The 11,482-nt window shown below is 40.1% G+C and overlaps 1 protein-coding gene across 1 annotated transcript; it reads right to left on the reverse strand.

The window, feature by feature from the left end:
- Positions 1-3,527: 3,527 nt before the first annotated feature.
- LOC107567610 (cyclic nucleotide-gated channel rod photoreceptor subunit alpha-like) lies at positions 3,528-11,320 on the reverse strand. The gene is made up of 10 exons (XM_016253308.1): positions 11,044-11,320; positions 10,512-10,636; positions 10,336-10,398; positions 10,210-10,254; positions 10,009-10,128; positions 9,705-9,809; positions 9,510-9,616; positions 8,197-8,807; positions 7,406-7,945; positions 3,528-4,339 (listed from the first exon to the last, which is right to left on the reverse strand). The coding sequence occupies exons 2-10, from the start codon at positions 10,625-10,627 to the stop codon at positions 4,097-4,099; spliced, it is 1,950 nt and encodes a 649-aa protein (XP_016108794.1). The 5' UTR covers positions 10,628-10,636; positions 11,044-11,320; the 3' UTR covers positions 3,528-4,096.
- Between the last annotated feature and the right edge of the window lie 162 nt (positions 11,321-11,482).

Here is an 11,482-nt window from a genome sequence, read left to right on the forward strand (position 1 = left end):
CCAGACCTGGGTGGTCTACACCTTTATGGGAACAAAAGGTAATTTTCATGTAATGACCCTCTACAGCAATCAAAGTATCTTTTAACTCTTGGGATCTGGATTATCTTTTGGTAAGATTACGACCATTGTACCACTCGCCCTGAAACTATTCAAATGAAACCAAACATGACTGTAAATCTTATTTGCATTCATATAGAACATTATATTCTTGACCATTCTGAGTGAGCTGGGTGAAAAGAAGGATGGGTGAGGGGAAGGAAGGGGATGAGGAGGAAGCAATGCATATGTGAGAGAGGCGTTTCCTGCACCACCCCTCTGTGGGGTGTCTTGAAGATGCCAGTGTATTGTTTGTTTCTCAGGAGATCAAAGTGTCTGAGTTTATTTTATCCTTACAATGCTGTTAGATTATTATTATTATTATTGTTGTTGTTGTTGTGCTTTGTGCATAAATATACCCAGTCACAGCTGCCCAAGACTTTATCACTTATTCCTTTTAACATTGTCAAGTGCTTAGGTACTACTTTTTGGCTTTCATAAACAATTGTAAATGGAAGGAGACACATTGTAACTATAAACTTAGTTTTACATTTCATATGCTGTCACATCCTACAACCTCGTCATCTGCAGAGAGAAACTGCCACTCAATCACACACACACAAAAACACAATGATGGATTTAAAGGGATCATAGAGAATTATGAAAATACTGTGTTTTACTGGAACTTAGTCTTCATCAAAATGTCCACTGTCCACTTCTATTGATTGACACTGGTCTCATGTCTCTATCTTCCTGATGTAAAAAGTTATTACAAAAAGAATGTTAATTTTGGACATGCAATTCCCTTTTCTATCAGTAGGGGTAAAATTGAAGGTTGTGAAAGATGTCCATTGTCCCCTTCTATTGATTGACACTGGTCTCATGTCTCTATCTTCCTGCTGACGAAAGTTATTACAAAAAGAAGATTAATTTTGGACATGCAATTCCCTTTTCTACCAGTAGGGGTAAAATGAAAGGTTGCAAAAGATGTCCACTGTCCACCTCTATTGATTGACACTGGTCTCATGTCGCTATCTTCCTGCTGACGAAAGTTATTACAAAAGGAAGATTCATTTTGGACATGCAATTCCGTTTTATACCAGTAGGGGTAAAATGAAAGGTTGTAAAAGATGTCCACTGTCGCTCTCTATTGCTTGTCAATGGTCTCATGCCTCTGTCTCCCTGATGTAAAAAGTTATTACAAAAAGAAGGTTAATTTTGAACATGCAATTCCCTTTTCTACCAGTAGGGGTAAAATGAAAGGTTGCGAAAGATGTCCACTGTCCACCTCTATTGATTGACACTGGTCTCATGTCGCTATCTTCCTGCTGACGAAAGTTATTACAAAAAGAAGATTAATTTTGGACATGCAATTACGTTTTCTACCAGTAGAATTCGATTTTTTTAGGGCAAGTCGTTTTGGAGTTATTGCCGTTTATCGCTGAATGTGTCATGAATATCGAAAACAAAACTAACTTAACCCCGCTGAAGAAACATGGTAAAACAGTGTAAAACCCCAAACAAACACCATTAAACCACTAACATGAGTAGAACTGCAACATGAAACTGTCAAATCACTAATGAAACGCAGCAAAAAGGTGAAACATGGTGAATGAGAGTAGCATCAGTGACAAAACAACGTAAGATCTCTAATGAAACACGGTAAAACACGGTGAAAGCGTTACAGAACACGTGTCAGCTTTCAATAAAAGCGACCGTTACTATTGCTAAACTTGTAATTAGTAATTGAATGAATCAGTTTATAATCATGAGGTAATATGCAAGAAATGTTAAGAAAAATGATTTGATATAAATAAAGAGTCTCACTCTAACGATCAGCCCTGGAATCAGGACGCATGAGGAAGACGGCAGCGCCGAAGAGCATGATGGGAGATGTAGTCGTTAACAGAGCGCGGTGAGGCGGAATCCTCTCGTAAAAACTACAACTCCCGTCAGCATTCAGAGCGCGTCATTCAATGACACGGCCGCCTGTCATGTTACCAGTCCATCATTAGTAAAGGAAAAATAAACACACTAACAGTCAAAACTTTTGTACAGTAAGATTTTTAATGTTTTTTAAATAATTATCTTCTGCTCACCAAGCCTACATTTATTTGATCCAAAATACAGAAAAATAAGTGAAATATTTTAAATATTTTAAGCAGCTGCTTTCTGTGGAGTATAGAAAAGTTTATGAAAGTGTCACTCCACAATACAATAGCGAAATATATAAATATGTATAGTATTTTTATGTAACATTAATCAGTGTCTAGCACACCTTCCTGAGGAAACGATATTAGGATACTCTACTGGATATATATCTATATTAGGATATTTAGACAGACGTAAAGAAGTTACCGATCTATACTTGTGCTCTTATTATTTCAGTTATTTAGCCTTTAATGTAAATAAACATGTGCAAACAATATACTTGCTCTTGTGAATTTATTTTGATGTTAATTACATTGTGCAGCTGTCTCTTTAATACCGCGTGGTTTATATACATGCTGCTAATTGGGCTGACAAAACGGTGCACACCGGTTTGAGCTTGAACTTGCCCCTACTTTCCTGCAGTCCGTGTTCTTCTGACTCTTTTGTAGCAAGTAACGAATATGCTTCGGGGAAATGTATCGGAGTAAAAGTATACATTTTAATTAGGAAATGTAGTGGAGTAAAAGTAAAAGTTGGCTGAAATATAAAAACTCAAGTAAAGTACAGATACTCCCAAAAAATACTTAAGTACTGTAACGAAGTATTATTACTTCATTACACTACACCACTGACTATTATCAATAATTAAAACATACAAAGATCATAATCTCTCTGAAATAAAAAGCTTTTGTAACACTATACACTAGATCAGGGGTGGTGAACGTCGGTCCTGGAGAGCCACAGTCCTGCAGAGTTTTGCTTCAACCCTAATCAAACACACCTGAACACGCTAATCAAGGTCTGAAGGGTTACTAGAAAGCTACAGGCAGGTAGGTTTTTATTAGGGTTGGAGCTGGACTCTGCAGGGCTGCGGCTCTCCAGGACCGGAGTTCACCACCCCTGCACTAGACCATTCAAAGAGTCAGTATTTTTGGGGGGGCTGTTCTTCTGAACTTTCTATTCATCAAAGAAACTTGAAAAAAATTCTACTCAGCTGTTTTTAATAATAATAATAATATTAAATGTTTTTGAGCAGCTAATCAGAAGAATAGAATGATTTCTGAAAGATCATGTGACTGGAGCAATGATGCTAAAAATTCAGCTTTGATCACAGAAATAAATGACAGTTTAACAGATATTCACATAGAAAACAGCTGTTTTAAATAGAAAAAATATTTCAAAGTTGTACTGTTTTTGCTGTACTTTGGATCAAATAGATGCAGGCTTGGTGAGCAGAAGAGACTTCTTTAAAAAACATTACAAATCTTACTGTTCAAACACTTTTGACTGCTAGTGTACATAGAATAACAGCGTCAAAACACGAACGCCATATGAAAGGGTCTGGTCAGAAATTCTTTATTGAAGATGTATTTAAATTTTTTTACAGCCCATTTAGTTCTCTGATTAAACTTTTAACTGATATTGCTAGAGCAGCATCATTATTAGTGTTTCTCTCTAAGTATAAATGTTGATTACAAGAGGTTTGAGTGAAACTAGATCATACAGACTTTTGCTAACAAAAAGGATTCATTTTATCTTTATATTCTCTCATGATAGACATGACAGAATAAACACATGATATAATCAGTACTAACCACAGATAAATGCTGTGAACACCAATCATCTGTTCAGTGGTTTACATTTGCGTGCTACCAGTCGCAGGTAGACGGAAGAACCAAACAAAGATTTCTCAGCTGTCTTCTTCATTCACACACTGCTGTGGTAGACTGACAGCCCAGGATAAATCTGATGTGTATCTACAGTTTTATCCATCCCCACAAATCCAGTCCAAACCACAGGCGGACCACAAAATATACAAGGCTTCTGTTCAAAGTTCTAAAACTAATTTGTTTAATCAGGTTTGTCTGCAGCTTTTCTTCTGGGTCTTTGATTAACTGCAGCTTTCATCCTATTCCTTCTCTTCTTTCCTCTCCGGGTCCAGCATCTCAGAGAGCGCCGCTCCGTCTGTCATCTTCTTTTCTAATTTAGTCACGCGCTTCTTCAGTTTACCTTGTGTGGCTTCATGTTCGGCTAAGAGGCGAGCGAAGCACATCTGAAGGTCATCCAGCACGCTGCCGATCTTGGCAACCTTTTCCTCCATGTCTTTGGGATCGGGACCCTGCTTGGCCAGCTCTAAATCCAGAAGATTGTCCTATGGATAAAAATGATAAAACATTGAAAGAGTGAATCCACACTTTTATTGCTTCTGCTTAGTGTTTATGTGACCCTGGACCACAAAACCAGTCATAATGGTCAACTTTTTAAAAATTGAAATTGTTAGGATAGGACAATATTTGGCAGAGATACAACTATTTGAAAATCTGGAATCTGAGGGTGCAAAAAAATCTAAATATTGAGAAAATCATCTTTAAAGTTGTTCAGATGAAGTTCTTAACAATGCATATTTCTAATCAAAAATTAAGTTTTGATATATTTACGGTAGGAAATGTACAAAATATCTTCATGGAACATGATCTTTACTTAATATCCTAATGATTTTTGGCATAAAAGAGAAATGTATAATTTTGACCCATACAATGTATTGTTGGCTATTGCTACAAATATCCCCCAGCAACTTAACACTGCTTTTGTGCTGCAGGGACACATAAATGCATTCCAGACAGCGTGCATGATGCCTGAGTAGAGCATTTGGAAGGGAAATCTCTGAAATATCAGCGCACACTGACAGCGCTGCAACATCAGGCAGAAGCCCAGGTTTGTCACAACACATATCCAGTGCAATGAAGTCCACGACTGCTCTTTGATCTTATACTACTAGAAAAGGTTTAATAGTTCATATACTTTTTTGAAGAACTAACAGCATGCAGAATATGGCTGTCTTTAGCGCACACATAAGTGGCATTGCAATTGTACGCAACCGCGTGCGTTCATGCACGATATCAAATGGATTATACTTTGAAAGGCTATGCATACGACTGTGCTGTACTACAAAACGTCCAGAGAATATTTAAAAATAACATTCCCATAACATTTGCATGTTCCTTTAACGCAATGATCACCAACCTTTTTAGGCCCAAGATCCCTGACCTCGGCCTTGAAAGACAAGATCTATCTGTTGAAGAATTGATAGAAAAAGACTGCCCAGATTGTACTTCCAATTTGAGGCCTTTTATTTAATATTTGAATTAGTGATGCACCAATCATAGCCGATTCAGAATCAGATTTTCTTTTTTTCCCTTTTTTTAAATAGCAAATTGGCTGATTCTGATACTTATTTTTTTTAAAGCAAATTTATTTATTGGCTATTTGATTTATAACAAACAGACTGGCCTTAAATAAAAAAATATCTGTAGCCATTTGAAATTAGAGGTAACCACTGCATTTTAATCACGATACAAACAAAGATGCTACACACATGTTGCATGAGCAGTTGTTTTTTAAAAAAGAGATTGTATAATTTCAGGATTTATATCAAAAACAGAATGGCTTTTGGCTTAAATGACTTTAGGTTTTATTTATTTATTTATACATAAAACATATCTGCATGAAACAAAAACAGCAGGTCTGAATGAGATGCAAATACACTCTCTGCCAGCAGGTGGCGCTTATGAACCAGCCGCGATATAGCGTTTCCTTGGTTACCGCTGTAAACAAAGCAGAGCTGCGCTTTATACAGAGATAAGAGAAGAAAACGCCATTGCCACCGAAACTTTTCTCAATGCAGTTCCCTTCAGTGATACTGCTACAGTATTTTCTCTTCTTTGTGCTCGTCTTCAACATCTCTGGCCTCTGTTAAGTTACTGTGTGTGATGTATTTTTCTTTATCACTGTCTCAGTAGCTACCAAAAATAACAGGAAAATACAGTACAAAAAAGGTCTGAATGAGATGCAAATACACTCTCTGCCAGCAGGTGGCGCTTATGAACCAGCCGCGATATAGCGTTTCCTTGGTTACCGCTGTAAACAAAGCAGAGCTGCGCTTTATACAGAGATAAGAGAAGATCGGTTGGCGATCATGAAGAATTTATTTTTTGTTCTCACTCTTATCTTATCTACATATATTTTACTGTTATTTTCGGGATCTACTGGGACAGTGATAAAGATCGGTTGGCGATCATGAAGAATTTATTTTTTGTTCTCACTCTTATCTTATCTACATATTATAATTGGTTTAGTTACAGTGCATTTATTAAGCATTTCTCTAAAATGTCCAAACTCATTATATAGGTTTGATATTAAGGTTTTATCATGATAGACGATGATTTAACTGCAGTGACACACAACATGCCTTTATGTTAAAATTAAATAAAACCACTTCTCATAAAGAACAAGAACATGGTCTTCTTTTTAATGAAATACCAATGGTTATATCGGCTAATTATGCATTCTTTATAGCAACTTGTTTACCATATTCTTCATTCTTTCAAGCAGACATATCTATTTATATAAATAAATTTAGATTAATCTTTAGGGCTACTAACGTTTTTCAGTCAAGAGCACTGCGTGATTTTCTGTCTTTCTGTGTTGCTTGATTAACATCAATGACTCAGACAATAGCAACTAAATTAGGCTGCTGTCCCTTTAAAACCGAATGGACAGCTGCAATGGATGCAATGCACTGATACACGTTCTTCCTGCTGTTTATGTTCACTTAAGACGTAATCAACTGCGTTTGCGTGAATACTCGTCAAAACGGACCAATCAACATCATTTTGTGTGTAATTCTCCATTCATGCGACGCGAAAGAGTACTCGTGCGCTGTGAGAGGCGCTTTCTGTGTGTGTGTGCTTCAGTGTCTGCGCTCAGAAAACCAGATCGAATTGAGCTCTCTCTTGTGTCGTCAGATTTATATATTATATGTCTGCTCTTCTCTTACTCCCACATATTGAAATTTTTTAACGTTTTATGCGACGTGCAGCAAGTACACGTTAGCTTATGTCCCGCCAGTTCATATGTACACATCTAACCTCCTAACCTAACCTCCTAAGCCTAACCCTAACCCTAATCACGCAGCAGATTCGTTCTGAATGAATCTCTTCCCAAATCATCCCTCCCTAACATTTTCATCTCGTTTTTATTCGTTGACGAAAATGTCAATAGCTTTACGTCATAGTCTTTGTCATTCAAAAAGAGTTTTAGTTCATTATTGTCTCGTTGTTGTCAGTGAAAAAAATGTTGTTCACGAAAATTATTCGTCAACGAAATTAACACTGGTTCGATGCATTACTCTCTCGAGGCCGTTTACTGAACCGCATACCTTCATAAGGATTTGTCGTCCCTTCTCCTCCAGCATGGCCTTGGCATCTGGATATTCGGTCAGCGCCTCCATCAGATCGTCTTTGGACAGGCAGAAGAGGTCAGAATAGCCGATGCTGCGGATGTTGGCGGTCCTTCGGTTGCCTGCCCTACTGCCCTTGATGTTGAGGATGCTGATCTCTCCGAAGTAGCTGCCGTCGCTCAGCACCACGAACTGCGTGACTCCGTCATCGGCCACCACAGCCAGTTTTCCTTCCTTAATGATGTACATCTCGCGGCCGATGTCGCCCTTCTTGCAGATGTAGTCTCCGGGGCTGTAGACCTGCGGCTGAAGCTTCAGCACCAGCTCCACCAGCAGCCCGGCCTCGCAGTCCGCGAAGATGCGCACCTTCTTCAGAGTGTCCAGGTGGACGTTTATAGCGATCTCCGCCCGCAGCTTGTCCGGCAGGTACTTCAGCACTTCCCTCTCGTCCACCGCTTTCTTGTTGGTCCACAAGAAATCGAACCACTTGATGACCCGTTTCTCCAGGTCTTTGGTGACCTTTCGGAAGCTCATGTACTGTTTGATAAGACCTGCGGCTGAAGCTTCAGCACCAGCTCCACCAGCAGCCCGGCCTCGCAGTCCGCGAAGATGCGCACCTTCTTCAGAGTGTCCAGGTGGACGTTTATAGCGATCTCCGCCCGCAGCTTGTCCGGCAGGTACTTCAGCACTTCCCTCTCGTCCACCGCTTTCTTGTTGGTCCACAAGAAATCGAACCACTTGATGACCCGTTTCTCCAGGTCTTTGGTGACCCTTCGGAAGCTCATGTACTGTTTGATAGCGTCGATACGAGCCTGGAAATCCGCTCGCGCCGCGTTGGCGTTGGTGATCATGGAGCCGACGTTACCGACGATGGTGGCAAAAATCAACACGCCGACCAAGAAGTCCGTCACCACAAAGAAGTACTCTGAGTTTTTGACAGGGGGCGGCGTTTCGCCGATGGTGGTGAGCGTGAGCGTGGACCAGTACATGCTGTATGCGTACTTTCTCTCCAACCGGCCAAACTCCGGGTTCGAGATGTTCGGATACACGAAAGCGTCCGACCCGAAGCCAATGGCCTTGGAGAAGGAGTAATACATGCAGGCGTTCCAGTGGATGATGATCACGATGTACATGACGAGGTTGGAGATTCGGAACAGGTTGGGAAAGTTAGTCCGTGTTTCGGTGCGCTGGAAAAACTCGAACAAGCGGTTGACCCTCAGTAGCTTGTTCATGCGAATCTCGGGGTAGTTCAGACCGAAGTAGAAGTAGAAGATGTCGGTCGGAACCATAGAGGCCAGGTCCAGCTTGAACTGGATGCTCTGCGTGTAGCGATCGCGAAGTTTCTTCTCATCCTTCACCAACAGCCCCTGCTCCAGATATCCTGCAGACGAGCACAAACACACCGAGATTTCAAGTTGTCACCTTTATTTATAGAGTGCTTTTAACAATACAGATTGTGTTAAAAAGCAGCTTTAAAGTATTAAATAGGAAAAATAGTGTGTATTAAATACAAAACAGTAAACACTAAATTTTCAGTTAAAGTAAGTTCTGTCTCTCAGAGGGATTTGCATGGTAATATACACATGACAATGTTAATGTATTTGCTCTTGGTGGAATAGATCTGCTACACTGCTGCTGCTGCCAATACATCCACAACATGCTGCTGTGAGCATGTAAGAAATACTGCTGCTGCACATATAACATACATAAAATAACCCCCATATAGCATACATGAATCACCTCGTAGCAGATCTATACAGGTGGAGCTGGGGAAGGTGGAGGGTCTCTGAAGTGCACTGCTACTGCTACAGCAAGCATTAGTCATATATTTGAATGTTGAGCAGCGAGCTCATTGGCTAGCGATACATCAGCTGTGCCATGTGATAATGATGTCATTAGGTCAGACTAAGTTAGACCTATCGGACTGCGTCATCTGGAGTTTCATGCCAGAACTCTGTATTTCGTCATTGATTCAGTGATGTTATCGTCCAGCTCAGTTCAGTTCAAATAGTGTCTGTGCACTCAAGTTGACGATTTAATTTCAACATGCTCGGACATTTCTCCTGATGGAGCTGGAACTCACCTGTCCTGGTCCTGAACACCATGTCCAGCAGATACACCAGATCTGATAAGAAATCCAGGATGAACCAGTTCATCAGAAAGTCCGACTGCAGCTCCTCAAAGCAAGCTCTGAGAGACAGATAGAGAGAGAGTCGAGCTGAGATCCATGGACTAAACTATCAGAGAGCAAAGTGTTGTTTTGTGATGTGACAGGCACCTCGCTATGATGAGAACCCAGTTGTACATCACTGGACACGTGATCATGAAAAGCCAGTTGTAGTACATGTTTCCCGCCGGATCCACAACCTCAATCTCCTTTGGTCTGGAACACAAGAGTATAGAGTTTTAGAGACTAAATGCAGAACAGTAACAGTTCCAACACGCATCCCATCTCCCAACGAACAGATAACGATTCTCTAATAGCATAAAAATTACATGCTTCACCTTTAACAAATATACAATATCAAAAACAAAGAGACAAAGATGATGGAATCTGACAGTCTAAACAAAGATGAACCTACGGTTCTTTCTTCTCTTTCTCTTTCTCTTTCTCTTTCTCTTTCTCTTTCTCTTTCTCTTTTTCTTTCTCTTCTGCTTCTTTTTTCTTTTCCTTCTCCTTTTTTTCCTTGTTCTCTTTTTTCCTGGAACAACACAAATATGTAGAGTAAACCATCAATGAATTAATAAATGAAGCGAATGTTTGAAAAATCATCTCATCTTACTCTTTCTTCTCCTTTTTTCCTTTCTTTTTCTTCTTCTTTTCCTCTCTGTGAATATAAGACACATAATGATAAAGCGGTCAAAACACCTGAAGCGTAAGTGTGTTTTGTGTGTGTGTATGAACTCACTCTTCATTGTTATTGCTGTTGTTGGTGTTGAAGTAAGGTCCAGCTTCTGGGTGCTTCTCTTCTCTTCAGAAAAAAAAGTCAAATCAATAACCGATAACTTATCGATCATTAACCAACCACTGATTTATATCCGAGATAATAATCCATTTATCCGTCACCCATAATGCATTGCTCACATAATGTCCTCTGCGGCCATTGCAACCTGCTCCACCCCCTCCAGAAGAAATGTGGGCGGGACCAGAGGCCTCACTCGAGCAGACATCACGGCTGATTGGTCAGGCCACCTGTCCATCACACAGTACTGCAGAAATATCTACATTTCACATTTTAGAAACTGTGCAGATGCAGTTCACAGCAACTGAGATTTATATTCTCTTCCATATGTTTCAGTATCAGAAAGCAGTTATAATAAACTTGTTATTTTAACTGGACAACTCAAAATAGAAAAAGCCGAATAAACACTTTTACTAAAATGAACAATGTCCCCAGTTTTAAATAAGAAAGACAACAAGCAGTACCAGATTTCTGTTCTGCTGAAATTTTGACAGTAAAAATCTCTCAGTATGTCATGAACACTTGCAGCACAGTCTCTGCAGCCTTATCTTCCCTTTTATTTTCATCCGAAAGGACAGAGATGAAGTGTAAATCTATCTAAATAAAATGAAATAATAATAACAAATCGAGCAGTTGGTATCCGTCGGTACTCACCTTCTGCTGCCTTCACACACCTGAGCGCCGCACTGACATCCTCATCATCATCATCCTCATCATCATAGTCACAGGTGTGCCAGCGAAAGCATGAGCTCATTCTCTCACACACAAAAGCATGAGAGTATGTTTGGGATAAACCTGGAACACTGATAATTTTGTTGAGTATTCCCAACGATGGCGGACCACGAGAGGATTTCAGAGTGGCACAGCAGGATTTGGGATTACACAGATGACAGTCACCAGGTCACTCGTTCTCTCTCTCTCTCTCACACACACGCACACACACACTCACTCACTCACACACACACGCACACACACACTCACTCACTCACACACACACGCACACACACACTCACTCACTCACACACACACGCACACACACACTCACTCACTCACACACACACGCACACACACACTCACTCACTCACACACACAC

This window comes from Sinocyclocheilus grahami, unplaced genomic scaffold, assembly GCF_001515645.1.
Source record: "Sinocyclocheilus grahami isolate Dianchi unplaced genomic scaffold, SAMN03320097.WGS_v1.1 scaffold1173.1, whole genome shotgun sequence".
In the NCBI taxonomy this organism is placed as follows: domain Eukaryota; kingdom Metazoa; phylum Chordata; class Actinopteri; order Cypriniformes; family Cyprinidae; genus Sinocyclocheilus; species Sinocyclocheilus grahami.